Genomic DNA, 22,801 nt, shown 5'->3' with positions numbered 1-22,801 from the left:
ACAATTTTTTAAATATCTAAGATTTTAATGTAGTGTATAAATTCATGATATATGAAAAAAATTCAAATAAAAAAGGAATTATGTTTGTAAAGGAAGCTACAAAGAATAGAATCAGACTTTTAAGACTAGATAGATGGAATCTTAAGAGATTACCTACTCCTCTTTACTCTTTAAAGGATGAGGAAACTGAAGCCCAGTGAAATGAAATGGAATGACAAATCGCACAGCTATTTAGGATTTATGACTGTTAGTGATCTCAGAGACAAATCTTTTCAGTCCAATATCTTAATTTTACAGATTAAGATACTGAAGCTCAGAGTAATAAGGTCCCTTGCCCAAAGTTACACAAATATCCAAAGCCAAGGATCTTTTCATGATATCATACTGTCTCTGAGCAGTGATTAAAACCCAGATCACCAGATTCTAAGCCCAGAGCTTTTTCCTATGTGGAACCCTGCCAAAACCACGAAGTTTTAAAAACAAAAGAAGGCAAAATATATGTTTTAAATTTATTACATTGTGAAACCACCTCCCCAGTGTAAATAATGGATACTTTATGTGAAACAAAAAACCCGAATCAAATATTTTTAAACACTTTACGTGAAAGAGATTTGGCATTTGGCCCAACAGAGGCCCTCAAATGAGCTAAAAGATCTTCCTTTTTCTATTTTATAAAATTCTCAGAATACAATTTCAGGGCCCTATTTAATATTAATTGGAGGTTATAATACAACTGACATTGGTAAAATGTTCACAATATAATGTCATCACCTCAACTGATGCCCTGTTTATCTCCCTTCAAAAAGAAGGTAACAACTACATGAAAGTGACTAGGCTTGACCATCTTTTAAACCAGAGAATAAAGTCAAATGTCTGGGGTGGGTATATACTGATCATATACTACTTGTTAAAAGGCTATTACATCCAATGAATAATTAAGCAACTACTTCCTATGATAATACCTACTCTTTAGAACCAAAACTCAAACTATGATTTTCAACTTAAATGTGATATTAATAATCAGAAATTTAGTTAAAAAATATGTGAAAAGAGAGATGGAAAAGGAAACCAGGTAAAATTGAAAATTTACTCTTTGGCATGAAAGAAGCAATTAAAGTAATAGTATGCTTATTCATGCTCACCAGGTAAATCATCTGAATGTTTCTTCAGACTTCAGAAAAGGCAAACTTCTTTAGCTAAATTTAGATTAAACAATGCACATCAGTAATAGCCATTTTTACCCTTCCTTAAAGAAGCACAGCAAAATGAAAATAAATGAACTTACAGAAAATTATTGGGTACTTACACCACTGGAAAGGAACTGAGCATACTTTACATGAGGAGGGGAAGTCAAAATGCTTCTTGAAGTCTGTCAGCGTTATTTACCATTCTGCAACACAGACAGAAAATTCAGAAAGAATTAACATTTACTCAAAAGCATTTTACTTTACTCTTAAAAATTAATTACATAAGGATGATTTCAGTGTAAAACACAATCAACTATTTTTCAAATAAATTAGTTTTTCACTTTACATGGGAACATTTGGTTGAAGAATTTTTTAAAAAATCACCTTAAGACATTGGGTATTTAACTTTCTAAATTACTCATTCGCGAAACATGTCTACCATTGCTTCCTTAGAGTTAAAATTGCTACAATCATAATGCTCCTAATTATAATAGGAGGGTTATTATTTAAACCTAGAATACAACACATAGTACAGTACTGTTTACATTATGTTCACTCAAAACTTTTGAAAACGATGAGAAATTTACAGAAAGGTGTCATACCACAGATTTTTCAAAGTTTATTCCCATCTCCCAAGTATATCATCCCCTTCCAATTCCCTCTGACTTCCAAGTCCAATCATCTACTAGCTTCCAAATCATTCTGACTTCTTTTTCAAAGAAATAAAGACTGGGCTCACTGTCTTATTTTTCACTTCCAATTCCTCCTAGTTACCTAGTCAGTCTTGCAATTTAGGTGCTGTGTCATCCTAAACCCCTCATGCTTTCTCACTTCTCTATATCCAATCTGTTGCCAAGACTACTGATTTTACCTTCATAACTTCTCTCATACATAACCCCTCTCACCACCCTGGTACAGACCCTCACCTCTAGCATGGACTATTGCAATAGCCTGTTGGCTGCTCTCCCCACCAGAAGTCTCCTCCCCACTCCAGTCCATCCTTTACTCAGATGTCAAAGCAATCTTCCTAAAGCATGGGTCTATGTCATGCCCCCTACTCAATATACTCTAGTGGCTCCCTATTACCTCCAGAATAAAATATAATCCTATGTTTAGTGTTCAAAATCCTTCATTGCATCACTCCTACCTTTTTAGTCTTCTCCTTATGACCCCAAACCTTTTATATACCCTTCAATCCAGTGACACTGGCCTCCTTGTTGTTCCTCAAACAAAACAATTATCTCTTGACTCCAGGCATTTTTACTGTCTCCCATGCCTGGAATACTCTCCCTCCTCATCACTGCCTCCTGGTTTCCCTATCTACTTTCAAGGTCTAGCTAAAATCCTACCTTCTACAAGAGACCTTTCTTATTCCCCTTTATTTCTAGTGCCTTCCCTCTGATGATTATTTCCAACTTATTCTGTATAGAACTTATTTGTACATATTTGTTTCAATATTTTCTCCCTCACCAGGCTCTTAACACGTACTTGTGTGTGGTTTGTCCTTCGTTGTAGAAGAGGACCATGACATCAGAGAGAAGATGACACTACTTGCAACTGAATTTGATTTGAGTCAGAGAGGGCTGTGCAAAGTCACCAGCCTCACTTTCTCCAAAGCCATCTTGGTCCAGTGGCCAGATACTGATCAGGACAACTGGAGATGGCCCAGGATGCAGTGGGAGACCTTAGCCTAGCTAAGGCCTTTTCTAGTTCTTTCCTTTCCTCTCACCTGAGGGTGTTCTGCCCAAAGGAAGGTAAATTTTGATTGCTAAAACCTACCTAGTTAACTTGGGGTTTACGGGTTATATTTCTTTCTCAAAGATCAAGCCTTAAACTTTGAATCTCATTGACTGGACTGCCATCAGCCCTGCCCTGCCCAAGCACCCCTTAATAGCTATTTTTGGGGCACTCCTGGCTCACAGTGAATGTAAATAGTAACTAATTCTCTTCTGACCAACAACCTGGAGGGTCTTCCCCTCCCAGTTTGATTTTTTTTTTCATTAAAGGGGCTATCCCTTGACCTACTTGTTAATACATAGTAGGCACTTACTGACTGCCCTCCAATACCTGCACTCATACTTGGGCACTTCAGAGTATACATTTCTGTCCCCTTAAACATTCTGGATTCCCAATTCACCAGCTTCTTCAAGACATCCACCTTTACTCCAGGTCAGAAGCCCACAGGGATAGTCGCTTCTTTGATCACATCATTACATGTGACCCTGAAATTCCTCTCTATTATTTTCATGGCCTTCTAACTCTCGCTCTACCCAATTCTTTCCACATATATTATTCATTGGCTTTCTATCCCCTCTTCAGGGCTGCCTCTTACCCTCCAAAATAATAGTTCTAAGGCCCAGGCCTTGCCACATATTCCTCTTGCTCAGCAGCCTTTAGTGGCTCTAATGGACAAAGGACAAAGCATAAAACTTTCTGCCTAACACATAAAGGCCTCTACTTTACTACTTCAGGCTTTTTTCATATAACTGCCCAACAGCATGCTCTATGATCCAGCTAAGCATGATAACTTCAGGTGACATTATATCTCCCACCTTTATTTACGTGCATAAGCCATTCCCAATGCCTCAACTGTATGCCTCCCTTTCCTCTACCTCTGAGAATTCATGATTGTTTTCAGGACAAAGCTCAGGTGTAAATATTATTGGGAAAGTTTCCCTGTTCTTCTACTCTCCTAGTTAAAATGTTATTTACTTATTTGTGTACCTGTCATATCTCCATGACAGAACATAAACTCCTCTAATACTTATCCCAGTGCTTTGTACACTTTAAGTGTTTAAAAAAGGAGGGGGGAGTGTTGAATAGAATGAATATCCAACACTGATCTCCTCTCCCCCACAAAGACATCATATCTACTTGAGAGGTCATGAAGAAGAAAATGAATTAAAAATGTTCCAAAAGTGAACTATGGAAAGGAAAAGTAGACTAAAATTCATCCCACCCATTGCTGTTAGCTCAGACCCAATCCATGATACTCCAGAAAGAAGGCAAATACTGGATTTCTTGAAGATAAAGTTTTTTGTTTCCCCTTATCAAAACTTGAATAGAATTAACCTCTTTCTCTCCTTTCTCCCTTTCCTGCTTCTCTCTTTCAACAAACATATTAACAAAGTACACCTAATTTTCTGATTGGTCAACTGACTGCGTTGAACTGGATGACCTCTAAGGTCATCTAAGGTCCTTCTACTGCTAATAGACTATGATTTTGATTTTATTAAGACATTACAAACCAAGAAGCCTTAAAGCAAGGTATTAATCACAGACTCTAAGCATTACAAATCAAATCCTCGTCTCTTAATATGTTAGTCACCAAAAGCTTCAGAATGAAATCCTTTCCTCTCCAAAAAGAACTATCATCATCTCAATAAGTGACACTGAAACTAAATGAATGTTTAATATGAATAAAAGTAGTAAGACATAATGAAAAGAATGTTGGATATGATACACGTAATCAATGATAAAAAGAAAGAACCAATATACACCAAAGTATTTATAGTGTAGCAAACAGTGCAAAACATGGCCCAGGTGAATAAGAATCCAAGGAGTCAAGTCAATAAACATTTATTAAATGCTTACTATATTACCTTGTCCAAAGCTGGGAATACATATATGAGCAAAATAAAAACCGTTTCCAGCCTCAAGAAGCTTACATTAAAATGGAGGAAGTCAACACATAACTGGGAGATGAAAAGCTGATGGAGAACTACAGGAGTAATAGTGGAAAAGTACAGAAACTCAGGAGCCTTGCCAGAAGATAATGAGTGAGTATGGCTGTCCTGGGCATTTACTCATATCAGAGGTTCCAGGAGGAACTCACCAATCAGAAAAGCGGAGTGTCTTAGGGGCCAAGGCATATTCAAGGCTTAGAAGACTTCTGTGAATTTAGAACTGTGGTTTTACCCTTCACAGGCATGATGGCTGCTACTTTGGTTTGAAGGGTAACATAGCAGTCACAGTGTTACTCTTCAAACAGAACAGAAAATCAATTAGCCCACTATCAGCCAATCACTGTGCCAATTATTACAGCATCAAGGATAAAAGTTTATAGCAATCCCTAGGTATAAGGAATTTATATTCTAATGGGAGAGATAATAAGTACATGTGTATAGCATAAACAAATACAAACATACACAAAGAAGTTAAATGCAAAGTAGTTTGGAAGGAATGGCACTGGCAGTTGAAGATCAGGAATGCCTTCATGTAGATGATGGTACCTGAATTACATCTTAAAAAATGACATCTTAAAACAATACCTCTTAAAAGGTAAAGAGGAACTCTATGATATACAGATAAGGAAGGGGTACATTCTAGACATGTTGGAAACAGAGAAGGGCCAGTCTGGCTGTATCTAGGGAGAGCAAAAACACAAGTAAAGTCCAATGAATTTGGAAATATAAGAGAGGGGACAGGCTGCATAGTATTTTTTTTTTGTGATGTGTAATACTTTATTATTTTCCATTTCTTTCTATCAAATAAAATACACTGTAAAAAGCTATTTCTATGCAATATTACGCTAAAGATTTAAAATTAGACAAATCTGAATTTGTTTTCTTTTTTTTGTGACTTAAGTTTTTTAATTTTTTAAATTTAATTTATTTAATATATTTAGTTTTCAGCATTGATTTTCACAAGAGTTTGAATTACACATTTTCTTCCCATTTCTACCCTCTCCCCCACTCCAAGATGGCATATATTCTGGTTGCCCTGTTCCCCAGTCAGCCCTGCCTTCTGTCACCTCACTCCCCTCCCATCCCCTTTTCTCTTCCTTTCTTGTAGGGCAAGATAAATTTCTACACCCCATTGCCTGGGTATCTTATTTTCTAGTTGCATGCAAAAACTATTTTTTTTTTTGTTTTTGAACATCTGTTTTTAAAACTTTGAGTTCCAAATTCTCTCCCCTCTTCCCTTCCCACCCACCCTCCCTAAGAAGTCAAGCAATTCAACATAGGCCACATGCGTATCATTATGTATAACCTTTCCACAATACTCATGTTGTGAAAGACTAACTATATTTTGCTCCTTCCTAATCTATCCCCCTTTATTGAATTTTCTCCCTTGACCCTGTCCCTTTTCGAAAGTGTTTGTTTTTGATTACCTCCTCCCCCATCTGCCCTCCTTTCTATCATCCCCCCTTTTCTATCTTCTTCCGCCTTCCTTCCTGTGGGGTAAGATACCCAATTGAGTGTGTATGGTATTGCCTCCTCAGGTCTAATCCCATGACAGCAAGATTTACTCATTCCTCCTCACCTGCCCCCTCTTCCCTTCCTAGAGAACAGCTTTTTCTTGCCACTTTTATGTGAGATAATTTACCCCATTCTGTCCCTCCCTTTCTCCCTCTCTCAATACATTCCTCTCTCATCCCTTAATTTGATTTTCTTTTAGATATCATCCCTTCATCTTCAACTCACCCTGTGCTCGCTCTCTCTCTCTCTATATATATATACGCATATATACATACACACACACGTATACATATACACACACATTCGTATACACACATATATACATATATTTGTATATATGTGTATATACACACATATATATACATATTCCCTTCAGCTACCCTAATACTGAGGTCTCATGAATCATACACATCATCTTTCCATGTAGGAATGTAAACAAAACAGTTCAACTTTAGTAAGTCCCTTATGATTTCTCTTTCTTGTTTACCTTTTCATGCTTCTCTTGATTCTTGTGTTTGAAAGTCAAATTTTCTATTCAGCTCTGGTCTTTTCACTGAGAAAGCTTGAAAATCCTCTATTTTATAGAAAATCCATATTTTGCCTTGGAGCATGATACTCAGTTTTGCTGGGTAGGTGATTCTTGGTTTTAATCCTAGCTCCATTGACCTCTGGAAAATCGTATTCCAAGCCATTCGGTCCCTTAATGTGGAAGCTGCCAGATCTGGGATTATTCTGATTGTGTTTCCACAATACTCAAATTGTTTCTTTCTAGCTGCTTGCAGTATTTTCTCCTTGATCTGGGAGCTCTGGAATTTGGCGACAATATTACTAGGAGATTTCTTTTGGGGATCTATTTGAGGAGGCGATCTGTGGATTCTTTCAACTTCTATTTTGCCCTGTGGCTCTAGAATATCAGGGCAGTTCTCCTTGATAATTTCTTGAAAGATGATATCTAGGCTCTTTTTTTTGATCATGGCTTTCATGTAGTCCAAGAATTTTTAAATTATCTCTCCTGGATCTATTTTCCAGGTCAGTGGTTTTTCCAATGAGATATTTCACATTGTCTTCCACTTTTTCATTCCTTTGGTTCTGTTTTATAATATCTTGATTTCTCATATAGTCACTAGCTTCCACTTACTCCAATCTAATTTTTAAGGTAGTATTTTCTTCAGTGGTCTTTTGGACCTCCTTTTCCATTTGGCTAATTCTGCCTTTCAAGGCATTCTTCTCCTCATTGGCTTTTTGGAGCTCTTTTGCCATTTGAGTTAGTCTATTTTTTAAGGCGTTGTTTTCTTCAGTGTATTTTTCAGGTTTTTCGGGGGGGTCTCCTTTAGCAAGTCATTGACTTGTTTTTCATGGTTTTCTCGCATCCTTCTCATTTCTTGTCCCAATTTTTCCTCTACTTCTCTAACTTGCGTTTCCAAATTCTTTTTGAGCTCTTCCATGGCCTGAGACCAGTTCATGTTTTTCTTGGAGGCTTTTGGTGTAGGCTCTTTGACTTTGTTGACTTCTTCTGGCTGTATGTTTTGGTCTTCTTTGTCACCAAAGAAAAATTCCAAAGTCTGAGACTGAATCTGGGTGCGTTTTGGCTGCCTGGCCATGTTCCCAGTCAACTTACTTGACCCTTGAGTTTTTCAGCGGGATATGACTGCTTGTAAAGAGTATTATGTTCCAAGCTTGGGGGGATGCGCTGTTGATTTCAGAGCTATTACACCCAGCTCTGCCACACCAGCACTCCTCCTTCCCCAAGAACCCCCAACCTGGACTGGACTTAAATCTTCAGCAGGTTCTGCACTCCTGCTCTGATCCGCCACTTAATTCCTCCCACCTGGTGGGCCTGGGGCTGGAAGCAACTGCAGCTGTAGTTCTGTGGCTGCCCCACCTCCACTGCCCCCAGGGCAGTGGCTGAACCCTGAACTCTATCACCCTGTCTCCAGCAGCTTTTCCCACTAACCTTCTCTGTTGTCTTTGGTGTTTGTGGGTTGAGAAGTCTGGTAACTGCTGCAGCTCATTGATTCAGGGCGCTAGGGCACACTCCACCCGGCTCCTGGTCTGGTTGGTCCGAGCTGCCCATGCTGGGCTCTGCTCCACTCCCAGCTCCATGCGCGAAAGACCTCACCCAGCAACCATCCAGGCTGTCCTGGGCTGGAGCCCTGCTTCCCTCTGCTATTTTGTGGGTTCTGCAGCTCTAGAATTGGTTCAGAGCCATTTTTATAGGTTTTTGGAGGGACTTGGCGGAGAGGTCATGCTAGTCCCTGCTTTCCAGCCACCATCTAGGTTGTATAGCATTTTAAAAGTTAAATAATAGAGTGCATTTTTTCCTAGCAGCAGGAAGCCAATGGAGATGAGGACACACGGACCCAGGGTATACAGAACTCGATGGTTTAGCTCCTCCCATGTATGCTCTTTCGTCATCTGTTTTACAGGGTAAAGGAACATCAGAAGCAAGGTGGATAATGTCCAAAATGAAGATGAAGAGTAGTGGACCAGGGAAGTGCGGAGCCAAGTGGCTATGGTCCCCAGTGGTATGATAAGAGTAATTAGGTTACACTGTCCCCAAAAGCCCCAACGGGTGCCATTTTTATACAATATTTCCACTTAGAATGTATTACTGTTACCTAACAACATTTTAAAAAGTGCACTTATAATGTAACATGACCAATTACTTGGAAGTATCTAATTTTATCCAATTACTATTTACCTTGTTTGTTTTTAAGAATACAAAATCTACAAGAGAAAAATTCACATCTTATATATGTACACTGCTTAGTACACACATACTGCTAATAAAGAAATCATTTCCTGTCTGCATGATCAGCAGCAGCTCTGAGGAAAATATTCAAGTTTACTCATATATTCTCCATGTGCTTCAACACCTACCATTCAGCTGAACAATCATTTTACCAATGAAAACAGATTTCAAGAGCTAAATGGCTAACCATATAGGACTTAAATGAATATTGAGGAAGGGATATATATATCTCCTGACTTGGACCTACTAATTTATTCACTGCACAGATACTCAGAACCTTTCCAAACAGACTTTATCTGAATCAGTCCAGATAAAGATTTTTTAAAATTAAGTCTGCCATTTGGAATTTGAATGCCTGACGTTGCTGAGTCATATCACTAGCAGTTCTAAATTACTATCTGAAAAGAGAAATAACTCTGTTAAGTCAGTGTTAAGGTTATAAATTAGATACAAGACAGGAAATGTTGAAGTCCAAAGCTCTCATATCAATATGTACATATTGCATATGACTATATACATTAAGACAGCCTAAAGTGTCTAATAATGAATAATGCTATGTACAAAGTGTTCAGGGTGAAGTTAGAAACCTTTTATATTTGCATTTCCTGACTTCCAGCATCTAAATTTCATTTTTAATGGAAGCTACTATTTTAGTTAATGTCCTTGCTGCTATAAGAAATATTGAACTTAAAGGAAAAAAAAGCAAGAGTGAAACTCTACTAAACATGCTATTTATCCATCTTTTGAGTAAAACATTAAAACCACAGCTATACAATCACTAGTCTCTCTATGAAGAAGTATCAGGTAAAATTATATAGTGACTTAAGTTATGACTTAAGTTATCCTGAGCCACTTAAATTCTTTACAGTTTATACCACTCAGTTATAAAACAAACTTTAAAGAAAAAAGTTAGTCTTGCACCCCAGTATAACAGTTTAGAGATGCTTAATGATTGCAACCAAAAAACATGCATTAAAAACATTTGCAGTTCTTGTGCTATGGCCAGAGATATTTGCTATGAGAAGAGGAAAGACCCTGTTGCAAACAAAATCAGTAAGCAATCAACAATGCAGCCCTGGGCAGCAATTTGAAACTACATAAAAATGTTCAGTTAGATAGGCAGCCTTGGTATGTGACCACTTTATATAAAGCAGAAAAGAAGGTAATGATGTACACATCAAAGAACAGATGGCAGAAGGAGAATATCTATAACAGGTAAAACAGGAAACCAGTTAGTTAAACACCACAGCTGTAGCAGATATCTCAAGTTGTAAATTTAAGGACAGAGTCAGAAATAACCAGTTAGCACTGGAGCTACAATTGACATTTGACCTTGATTTTGTAGACTTTAGCTAGTTAGGTAAATATCCATGAGCAACTCTGCTTGGTTTGACTCCAGAGAACATCAGGCAAATCTAGAATAAGCTAATCAACTGAAATCTCATTATCATATTGATTGACTCAGTTTTTGATACTCAACACTTTCCAAATATCCTCAGTAGTATCCTTTCCCTGATTGGAGGGCTGAAGGGTGGACCACTAACCTTCTCCCAAAGTATTCCTTTATAAAGGGCAGAGATCTGAACTTTTCAGGTCAATGTTCCATCAGCCTCTCTGCTCAGTTTCATCACCACTCCAAAGAAATTCATACATCCTACTACACATTCCCTAGCACCCTGCTTTTCAGCTTCCTTTTCTGCACTGCCTTCCCTCATTAAAGTGTAAGCTCCTTGAGGACAGATATTTCTTTTTCTTATTTGTATACTCAATGTTTAGTAAAGTGTCTTGCAGTTGTTGAGTCGTTTTTCATCTTTTTGATTCTTTGTGACCCCATTTAGGATTTTCTTGAGAAAGACAATGGACTGGTTTGCCATTTCCTTCTCCAGCTCACTTTACAGATGAGGAAAGTGAGGCAAATAGGGTTTAGTAACTTGCCCAGGAAGAAGGCAAAACCAAAAAAAAATGGCATACATTCTAACATTAGTTGTTTTTCAGTCATGTCTGACTCTGGGATTTCATTTGTCATTTTCTTGGCAAAGATACTGCAGTGGTTTGCCATTTCTTTCTCCAGCTCATTTTACAGAGGAGGAATTGAGGCAAACAAGGTTAAGTTACCGTATTTGCCTAGGATCATACAGCTAGTAAGTGTTTGAGGCCAGATTTGAACTCAGAAAGATGAGTCTTCCTGATTCTAGGCCTAATACTCTATCCACTGAACCATCTAGCTATCCCTCTGTTTAATGAATTGAACTAAATTCCATAACTGAGGGAAGGGATTGAAATTAAAGGATTTGGGACAGGCTTCCTGTAAAAGGTGGGATTTTAGTTGGCTGAACAAGTTGTGGTATATAATTGTAATGGAATACTATTGTGCTACAATAAAAGATGAGCATGACAGTTTCAGAAAAACCTGATAAGACTTATATGAACTTATGCAAAGTGAAGTGAGTAGAACCAGGAGAATTTTGTATATAGTAACAGCAATAATGTAATGATGATCAAATGTGAAAGACTGAGCTACTTTCATCAATACAATCATCCAAGCCAGTTCCAGAGGACTTACGATAAAAAATGCTATCTACCTCCAGCAAGAGATCTGATGAACTGAGTGTACACTGAAGCATATTTTTTTCACTTTCATCATATTTCTTGCTTTTTCTTTATACCATGTTGAATATGGAAATGTTTTGCATGACTTCACATGTATAACTGAAATGATACTGCTTTCTCAATGGATGGGGGTGGAGCTGGAAGGAAAGAGAATTTGGAACTCAAAATTTTTTAAATGAATATTACAAATAATTTTTTAAAAAAGGAAAATGTAAGTGAAAGAATGGGGATGACAGAGGGAATCATCTTTTGGAGAAGAGACAGACTGGGATCACTTGAAAAAGAGGGGCTATACTTGTTAAGGAATAAGGCCACTTCATCATATGAGAAAGGGGTGAAGGAGGAGAAAATAGCAGAAGGTATATGAGTAAATAAAGAAGAGCAGTGAAAAGTGAATTCATGGTGAATGGCCTCAATTTTTTCTGTAAAATAGGAAGCAAAATTCTTAGTTGAATGAGTAGGGGGAGAGGCAAAATGAGTAGGGGGAGTGGCAGCTAAAGGAGATTTGAGAAGGGATGGAAAGTTTTGGAAGAACCATTATGGGTAGTGGGATGGTGAACTAATAAGGGAGATATAGTAGGATTGCCTAGCAGTGGTAAAGGCCTACTTGGGTCCTGTAACATCAATCTGTACTGGACTCAGAACAGTTGTGTGATTATCTCCACCTTCATTCAGCAGCACATGTGTAGAAGAGAAGGTGACGTAAGGCTAAGTGTAACTGACGAAACAGAAAGGGGGCTAGGGAATCAAGAGAGGAAGATGTAGAATGGAATTGTTTCAACAAGGAATCAAGGTGGGGAGAAAAGGAGAAAGTGGCTAGTGCAGGAGAGATGGCCTGTGAGAGAACTGAAGGGTCAAGGGATTAGAGGTGTCAATGAAGATGAAGAGTAGGGTTACAGAAAGGAAGGCAGAGAGAAAGTTGAAAAGGCAACAGATCACAGTCAGATAAGGAGATTTCAGAGTTCTTGAACATAAGGTGCTTTTGTGAGAATTATAATAAATAAAAACAATCTACTGAAGATCTCTTGGAATCTGTATCTTCCTACAAGTTTCTGTTCAGCTGTCACCTTCTCTAATGAGGCCCTTCCTGAGGTCCCTCACAGTATTTGACTGGAGAGTAAAGTCATGAATTCTAAAAGCTCAATTAAAGGAGGGAGCTTAATTCAGAACATCTCATTTTTCACTAACTGCACTACTTTGGGACCTGTCTAACTTTTCCACTATGCCCCTTATTAGGTACTTTTCCCCTCCCCCACTTGCTTTTCAGTTTCTTTTTTATGTAGTCTTCCCCCATCAGACTCTAAGCTCCTAGAGGGCAGGGACTGTTTTTCATTTTTGTATTTCTATCCTCAGAGTTTAGCACAGTGCCTAGCACATAGCAGGCATGTGATAAATGTTTACTGACTATCGACTAGGACTATCTGTGCTCTCCACATGGTCCCCTCAAAATACTCTTGTCTGTACTTCATCTGGATTAATCTCTGAATTACCTCTGAAAATCAAGGAAGAAAAAGATATCATAGAACTGAAAATGTCCTGATTTCAAAAATGGAAAACCAATGGATCCTTCAACCTTCAAACTGTAGATCTGTTAAGGTGGCGCAATTCTAGAATACACGATTAGAAGAACAGCTTGTGAGCACTTCAACATGAAGCAATGACTAAATACAGAGACTTATCTTTAACCTTTCACTGCATGACAATTTCCAGATCAATCACCACAATAGTTTCTTTCATTCATATATATTTCAAATTATCAATATCATTCTTAAAAAGTAGTACCCAGAACACAATATTCTAGTGGCAAAGTAATATTATCATCTCTATACTGGATTCTATTTTTCTTTTAATACAGTTTAAGATTACCTCAAACTGTAGGCCAATGCCTTTCATCATGGCATGGGAGTAAACTTGGGTTCTCAAACACTATGGTAAAGGAAAATTTGTGCTACCCTAAATGCTACCCCAGATGAAAAGGCTAAATCCTGATTTAAAAGTCTGCTTTTTGCTCAAGGAACAGCCTAGCAAAGTTTAGAAAGAGGCAGCACCAGACTCCCGGGGGCAGAGCCAAGATGGCGGCAGGAAAGTAGGGACTAGCGTGAGCTCCCCCAGTCCCTCCAAAAACCTATAAAAAAATTGCTCTGAACCAATTCTAGAACTGCAGAACCCACAAAAAAGCAGAGGGAAACAGGGCTCCAGCCCAGGACAGCCTGGATGGTCTCTGGGGGAGGTCTATCCCACATGGAGCTGGGAGCTGGGAACAGAGCAGAGCCCAGCTTGAGCGGCGCAGACCAACCAGATCAGGAGTCATGCAGAGTGTGCCCTAGCACCCTGAATCAGTGAGCTGTGGCAGTTACCAGACCCCTCGACCCACAAACACCAAAGACTGCAGAGAAGGTTAGTGGGAAAAGCTGTGGGAGTGGAAGGAGTTCCCGGTTTGGCTACCAGACCAGTGGCGGGGGGGGGACAGTGGAGGTGGGGCAACTACAGCTGCAGTTGCCTCCGGCCCCAGGACCACATGGTGGGAGGAATTAAGTGGCAGATCAGAGCAGGAGTGCACAGCCTGCTGAAGATTTAAGCACAGTCCGGGTTGGGGGTTCTTGGGGAAGGAGTAGTGTTGGTGTGGCAGAGCTGGCACATCACCCCCAAACGTGGAACATAGAACTCTATAGTCTACAAGCAGTCATACCCCGCTAAAAACTCAAGGGTCAAGTTAGTTGGTTGGGAATATGGCCAGGCAGCGAAAACGCACCCAGATTCAGTCTCAGACTTTGGATTCTTTCTTTGGTGACAAAGAAGACCAAAACATACAGACAGAAGAAGTTAACAAAGTCAAAGAGCCTACAACAGAAACCTCCAAGAAAAACATGAACTGGTCCCAGGCCATGGAAGAGCTCAAAAAGGATTTGGAAAAGCAAGTTAGAGAAGTAGAGGAAAAACTGGGACAAGAAATGAGAAGGATGAGAGAAAACCATGAAAAACAAGTCAATGACTTGCTAAAGGAGACCCAAAAAAAATACTGAAAAATACACTGAAGAAAACAACACCTTAAAAAATAGACTAACGCAAATGGCAAAAGAGCTCCAAAAAGCCAATGAGGAGAAGAATTCCTTGAAAGGCAGAATTAGCCAAATGGAAAAGGAGGTCCAAAAGACCACTGAAGAAAATACTACCTTAAAAATTAGATTGGAGTAAGTGGAAGCTAGTGACTTTATGAGAAATCAAGATATTATAAAACAGAACCAAAGGAATGAAAAAGTGGAAGACAATGTGAAATATCTCATTGGAAAAACCACTGACCTGGAAAATAGATCCAGGAGAGATAATTTAAAAATTATTGGACTACCTGAAAGCCATGATCCAAAAAAGAGCCTAGATATCATCTTTCAAGAAATTATCAAGAAGAACTGCCCTAATATTCTAGAGCCACAGGGCTATTAAAATAGAAATTGAAAGAATCCATCGATCGCTTCCTCAAACAGATCACCAAATGAAATCTCCTAGTAATATTGTCGCCAAATTCCAGAGCTCCCAGATCAAGGAGAAAATACTGCAAGCAGCCAGAAAGAAACAATTTGAGTATTATGGAAACATAATCAGAATAACCCAAGATCTGGCAGCTTCTACATTAAGAGATCGAAGGGCTTGGAATACAATATTCCGGAGGTCAATGAAGCTAGGATTAAAACCTAGAATCACCTACCCAGCAAAACTGAGTATCATGCTCCAAGGCAAAATATGGACTTTCAATAAAATAGAGGACTTTCAAGCTTTCTCAGTGAAAAGACCAGAGCTGAATAGAAAATTTGACTTTCAAACACAAGAATCAAGAGAAGCATGAAAAGGTAATCAAGAAAAAGAACAAGACAAGAAAAAAAAATAAATAAAAAAAAAAAAAGAAAAAGAACAAGAAAAAGAAATTGCAAGGGACTTACTAAAGTTGAACTGTTTTGTTTACATTCCTACATGGAAAGATGACGTGTCTGATTCATGAGACCTCAGTATTAGGGTAGCTGAAGGGAATATGGAGATATATATATATATATATATATATATATATATATATATATATACACATACATATACATACACATACATATGTATACATATGTATATATATGTGTGTGTGTATATACATCTATATAAGTGAATGTGTATGTATATATATGTATGGATATATTATATATATGTGTGTGTATATATATATATATATATATATATATATATATATATATATATATATATATATATATATATATATATCAACAGAGAGAGAGAGAGAGAGAGAGAGAGAGAGAGAGAGAGTGCGAGAGCGGACACAGGGTGAGTTGAAGATGAAGGGAAGATACCTAAAAGAAATAAAATCAAATTAAGGGATGAGAGAGGAATATATTGAGAGAGGGAGATAGGGAGAGATAGAATGGGTTGGATTATCTCGCAAAAAGGTGGCAAGAGGAAGCAGTTCTGGGGGAGGAGGGGAGAGGGCAGGTGAGGGGGGAATGAGTGAATCTTGCTGTCATCAGATTTGGCCTGAGGAGGGAATACCATACACACTGAATTGGGTATCTTACCCCACAGGAAAGAAGAGAGAAGAAGATAAAAAAAGGGGGGGGGGATGATGGAGGGGAGGGCAGATGGAGGTGGAGGTAATCAAAAACAAACACTTTTGAAAGGGGACAGGGTCAAGGGAGAAAATTCAATAAAGGGCGATGGGTTGGGAAGGAGCAAAATATAGTTAGTCTTTCACAACATGAGTATTGTGGAAGGGTTATACATAATGATACACATGTGGCCTATGTTGAATTGCTTGACTTCTTAGGGAGGGTGGGTGGGAAGGGAAGAGGGGAGAGAATTTGGAACTCAAAGTTTTAAAAACAGATGTTCAAAAACAAAAAAAAAAGTTTTTGCATGCAACTAGAAAATAAGATACAGAGGCAACGGGGCGTAGAAATTTATCTGGCCCTACAAGAAAGGAAGGGAAAAGGGGATGAGAGGGGAGTGGGGTGACAGAAGGGAGGGCCGACTGGGGAACAGGGCAACCAGAATATACGCCATCTTGGAGTGGGGGGGAGGGTAGAAATGGGGAGAAAATTTGTAATTCAAACTCTTGTGAAAACCAATGCTGAAAACTAAATATGTTAAATAAATAAATTAAATTTAAAAAAAATAAGAAAGAGGCATCACCAGCATGTCAAAGGACGATGAATGTTTTAGCCATAGCAATCTCAAAAACCATCTATTAAAATACAGAGAGGGTGTCATATATGTTGATGGAAGGAGTACAGCCAATGACAAAATTAGATTCTTGAGGAAAGGCCCGTGGTTTTGTTTTATTTTTTTAGGGGGGGTGTAATCATATGACTTATATTATCTTGTCATGAATTAAAATGCCTACGTCTTTTTCACATTAGCTGCTATTCAGCCACGTCACCTTGATCTCATCCTCCAAGAGCTGATTTTTTTAAACCCAAGTGAAAAAAAATATACTTATCCTACATGTAGCCCATTCTTCTAGTGTGTCAAGATCTTTTAAAATTCTGATTCTGTCATCTATCGTATTCATTATCACTCAGTTCAATGTCATTTATAAATCAGATAAGCAGGCATTCAATGACAACAATGTCAAAACATGATAGGACCATTTAAAGGTCTATGGCAAACTAAACAGATATATTTCCAAGAAAGTTAAGAATGACTGATGGAGATAGTGGACAAAGAGATCCTGGTGAAAAGGTTATAGTTTTCTTATTAAGAAATGGGGGGAACATAGAAAGATGGAGGATAACAACTAGGACTTGCAGTTTGCCTTTCTCTAATTCTACAAGTCTGGAACCTCAGTTCCTTAATTGTGCATTTATCCATGGATAACTCTGGAAAAAACTCAGGTTTTCTTTTTTTTTGCATGAGAACACTTAATTAATAGCTTATAATGAATTATCTTTCTAGTAGTGGAGTTTAACTTAGAGTGGAAAAAATTAAGATCAGAATTGTTGTTGACTACACAGAATTATAAATAGAGCGTGCCCGTTAAAAGACACCTGCTTGAACAGAGCCTTCCCATTCAAAATTCTAGAGGTACCTGGCGGAAATTTCTCTGCGATAAGCCTTTTCAACTATCAAAGTAGTTTTTTATTCAGTTAAACATATACACATCAACATTTACATCAAAATAAATCACACACCCTGTCATAAGAAGAATCTCTTGATAGACACCCTGAACTTTGGGGGAAACAAGAACTCATCAATAGTTCTTTCTTGCTAACCCAAGAACTTCATCATTAGTACGTCTATGTCCAACTTCCTCCTTAAACCATTTCTAGCTTTCTTTTTATTTCCCTAATGCCTTTAGATAATCTATGGCAATGGTTTCCACAATTTCTCCCTTCAAACTGTGCACAGGACACCTTTTACTTCATCAGTGGCCTCCACTTAAAATAATTTCCTATTTTATTCAAATATAGCTAACATTTAAAAAATAATAATAAATACCTAATAAATAATGTAAAGAATTGCTGCATTAGTTGTCATGGGATCATATAATCGTAGATTCAGAGATGGAAGATACCTTCAAGGTAATCTAGTCCAACTCCCTCATTTTAAAGTTGAGGAAACTGGGCCCTAGAAAGTTATAGCAGAGCAGGATCTGAACTAAGGTCCTGTGACTATAAATTCAATACTTTCTCCAATGGACTATGCTGTCTCCCAAAAGCAAAGGGGAAAACATTATGGTGCTTGTCTGCCTTCAATCTTTAAACCTCCGCACCTATAAGGGTGTGGAACCACCACTGCTGCCCTGGATAGAGGTCTATAGTAGTGCCTCTGGCCAGCAACCCTGTCTAGCCTAGGCCCCAAAATGCCTTTTCACCCACGAGGCAATGGAAAACTCATGGCAAAGCTGGCATCAGAGGGGTCTGAAGGACCCAAAGGAAGCAGTATGGGTCCAATGGATGTAGTGGGTAGCTGATAGAAGTGGGTAGCTGATAGAAAGTATCTAATTAGCATGCAATTCAATGCTGCCATAAAACCGAAACCCTCTCTCTCCAGGGAAAAGGCCCTTTCACCATGGCCTCTTCTTTAGAGAGAGGAAGAGGCTAGGTTGCGCAGGAAACAGCTCAGAAAACTCTGACCTATGAAGGAATACAGATGATAAAGTATCGGAGACCAGGAGGATAGAAAAAGGAGAAGACTTCTAATACCTGGACATGACAGCAAAAACTTTTATGGCAATTACCAAATTAGGTTTCAGAATTTACTAGTGGATCTTAATTTATTTGTTGACGTCCTTCTAGTGCCCCAGCAAGAAACTAGGAACAGAAGCAGCAAGAAGAAATACTTGGGAGACTACCTGCTTCCTACCAGAACCAGTCAGTTAATAAATATTAAGCAAATATCCCTTTACTTACTAGGTAGGTGACTGAGGCTGGTCACTTCACCTCTCTTGGTCCAGCTTCCTTGTCTGTAAAATGAAGTTAGTTAAGAGCTCCCTATCTCACAAGGCTGTTGAGACAATCAAATAAGATGACATATGTAAAGCACTTTGCAAACCTTAAGGCATTAGATCAGATTTTATTGTTATTATTATTGGTAAAATGAGAATGTTGCATCTATTAAGTTTTCTTCCAGCACTCAAAATAAGATCCAATGATAGCTCTAAGGCTCTGTGTCTGGAAAATTTTCAACAGTATACTGAGGAAGAGAATGAATGGGATAATTTACTTCGCAAGGTTGAGGATCTTAGGTAGCAATGAAATGTCTGAGGGGCAAGGGACATGCACTGTGGGAGAGATCAAATTTAGAAAAGCAAACTCAGGGACTGTGTGTTTAAAATACTTATTGTAATAGCAAATGAGTTTCCTAATGGAACATGTATTATATACTAAGAAGAGGAAATCAGACTAAAGGCCCGAACCCTAAGAGACTTCTCCAGTCAGTTGTGGGGAGAAGAAGATGCAATGGAATAGTCAATCCGTCAATAAACATTTACGTGCTGGGAGAACAAAGACAAAAGACAGTTCCTACTCGCGAAGGAACTCACAGTCTAATGGCGAGACTACTTGCAAACAACCGTACAATTTGGTTATATGGAGGATAAAATGAAGAAAATCAACTGAGGGAAGGCACTGGAAGTATTGGCAAGAAACTTAAAGAGAACAGGATATATATATTGAAAGTCAAAATCTAAAAGGATAGTGAGACTATGGAACAATATGGTAGTAGGATATGCAGACATGAAAGTTTAGCTGAAGTTTAACTTAGGGCATTATTCAATGAACAGGAAATATAACAGAAAAGACATGGAGATGGACGGAAAGAGGTTACTCAAGGCTTTGCTGGGAACCAAGACACTTATTTATGCAGTAGCTGCTTTCCAGAGTGAAATCTTTCAGCTGCTCTAAAATATTTCTTTTCGAAGCCACTGAAAGCAATGAGATCATGTTCTTGATTAAATGCCAATATTTTTTTTCTTCAACCTAGACCGTTAGAGTTAAATAGAGCAAAAATAAAAAAGAGAAGGTTGAGGATGGGGTTTAGGGGAAGTGGAAAGAGAAAAGAAACAGGATGAAGGTAAAAGAAAAAGAATATAATCTTAAGCAAATGATGGGAAATATGGAAATGACAGAATAGGGGTAATTTTTTTTTTAAGTTGAGGAGTTAGAAATTTAAAAGCTTGGTCATTTGTTCTATTGTCAAAAGGAGTGACAGCAGTGATTCATTACATTTCTTGTAAATGGTTTCCTAGTTTAACATAAAGTAACTGGACTAACTATTCAGGTATACCATTAAAAAAACAAACAAACCACCTCCTCTCTAATGTTTAATAGATTTCGGCAGTCAGCCCATGAAAAAGGAAAAGAATTCTTCGGCAAGGCCCTCCATAAAGCTGGCTGTTCATATTCATACATTGTTTTCAGGAACACAATCTGGTATCTTGTATTCAAATAATAGCTAATATATATAATAGCCAACATTTATATAGCACTTTACAATTTATAAAGTGTTTTTACACACACACACACACACCTTGTTTTATCCTCATAACAACCCTAGGAATTAGGTGCTATTATCGTCATTTTACAGATGAGGAAACTGAGGTAGACTGAAATTAATTAATTTTCCCAGGGTCACATAACCAACCAGTAAGTGTCTGAGGCCAAATTCAAACTCAGCCTTGATCCACTGCTCTATCCTCTGTACTACCTAGCTGCTAAAAAAAGTACATAATAAGTGATGAAATTTCTAAGACTCAAATCATAAAGATGCAATAGGAAGAAAAAAACAAGATCCCCCCAGACTAAATGCATCATGTCAAAAAGCAGTTTCCAAAACTGAAGCACAAAATATAATCATTTCAAATGTTAACATCGTATGGCATGAAATAATGCCATGGCACATAATTAGTATTCAACAAGGATTATGAATTTGAGCTTACATTTCTGTAATACTGTCTTCCTTTCAAAAAGCTTTACACCCATTATCTCATTTGGATCGTATAACAACCATATATATATATATATATATATATATATATATATATATATATATATATATATATGCAGGTGAGGTATTCTTAGCCCCTTTTACACATATGAAACTTGTTTTCCCAAAGATGCAGCAAGTCATTTTTATAGCCAACAACAGAATCAAAGTCTCTAGAACTCCTAATCTAGAACTTTTTTCTTTTCCCAAACTCACACCAAACTGCCTCTTGTAGAGTGGGTTAAAATTGGGAGCCACTGCATTCCCTGGAATCCAATCTTAGAAACAACAATGCTTACACTGGAAATGAAGTCTGACCATTTTTTTAAAAAAGTTAATCTTTAATCTTCACATATAAGTGGAGGAATTTAGCTACTTATGAGAGCTGACATCTGAAGTACAAAAAGCTGCAAGAGGATGAAATAAAATTCTAGACTGGAGCAGCAAAAGTTAACGGAGGGGCTGAAAAAAACATACTAAAGGAAAGCTACACAGCTCAGAATCGAAAAAAATTATTTTTCATAAAAACAGAAACAAAAACAAACAACCCCCCCACAACATCTCAGTTGAATAAGCTAATTCTGAAGATCTTAACCAACCCCCCCCATAGTCTTTATACTAAGTTCATCTGAGTAGACTTCTATGGCTTAGTCCTCAAAATAGATCTCCATTTCTCTAGTTATTTTTTCTCCTATGTGGGCACAACCACAGGCATCAATGTTTACTGAACTGAATTGGGATAAAAGATAACCTGAGTAATAACAACACAAAATAACAACACAAAGCCACCCCCACACCTTAAAATCAGACAATTTTTGAGCTAGAGAGAACCTTGAAGATCACGTAGCCTAACTGTATTTAACAACAAGGAAAATGAATCTCAGAGAAGTTGTGACTTGCTAAAGGTCACACAGTTACTTAGGAGCAGACTAGAGAACCTAATTCTCCGGACTCTAAGGCTGCTATACTCTACAATGATGCAAAAATCATTTGGTCCTATTCTCATTATCCATTTGGTCAACGGGTAAAGCAGCTTTTTCCCCCCGTTCTCCCATCTCCAAAGGCTGGGGAGGAATCAACTCAAAAACAGAATTAAATATTAAACGGAAGTTGTCACTATGGGGTACAAGACATAATTACACCATTAACTGGTCTCTGAGGTAAATTACTCTATAGCAGGGTTCATGGCTTACCACACAAGTTAAGATTAAACTTAGCATGATTTTATCTGATGTTTGTCAAGTAATAATGCAAAGATACTTCTCTCCTTAACACATTAATATCCTAAGAAGAACCTGTAGCCTGTAGCAGCTATTGCATTTAAAACTAACTAATAATGACCAACTTCTGATGAAATAATCAGAATTTCAATGGAAACTGTTATTAGGTAATAACTTACATTGATAACCACAGCCCAAATGAAGTTCTAGTTTTTAAAAATGCAGTTTAAATTGAGTATTCAGTTTCAAAGTCACCTATACCAATGTTCTCTCCCCTTCCCCCAGGAAAACCAACCCTTGTATACTGGTGTATCTTTTTCTTAAGTGAACATGAAACAAAAATTGTTTCAATTC

At 37.9% G+C, this 22,801-nt stretch overlaps 1 protein-coding gene across 2 annotated transcripts in view; it reads right to left on the bottom strand.

Moving 5' to 3' along the window:
• HMBOX1 (homeobox containing 1) overlaps nucleotides 1–22,801 on the bottom strand; it is a 238,773-nt gene that overhangs the window by 149,391 nt on the left and 66,581 nt on the right. For both annotated transcript variants that reach the window (XM_036750756.1, XM_036750757.1), the window contains exon 2: nucleotides 1,307–1,390. In XM_036750756.1, coding sequence (XP_036606651.1) covers nucleotides 1,307–1,329 — 23 coding nt within the window. In that variant the 5' untranslated portion in view covers nucleotides 1,330–1,390. The remainder of the gene's footprint in view (nucleotides 1–1,306; nucleotides 1,391–22,801) is intronic.

This window comes from Trichosurus vulpecula, chromosome 3 (genome assembly GCF_011100635.1).
Source record: "Trichosurus vulpecula isolate mTriVul1 chromosome 3, mTriVul1.pri, whole genome shotgun sequence".
Classification (NCBI taxonomy): Eukaryota; Metazoa; Chordata; class Mammalia; order Diprotodontia; family Phalangeridae; genus Trichosurus; species Trichosurus vulpecula.
The sequence above is the reverse complement of the archived record's forward strand: the minus strand, read 5'-3'. Positions and strand labels throughout refer to the sequence as shown.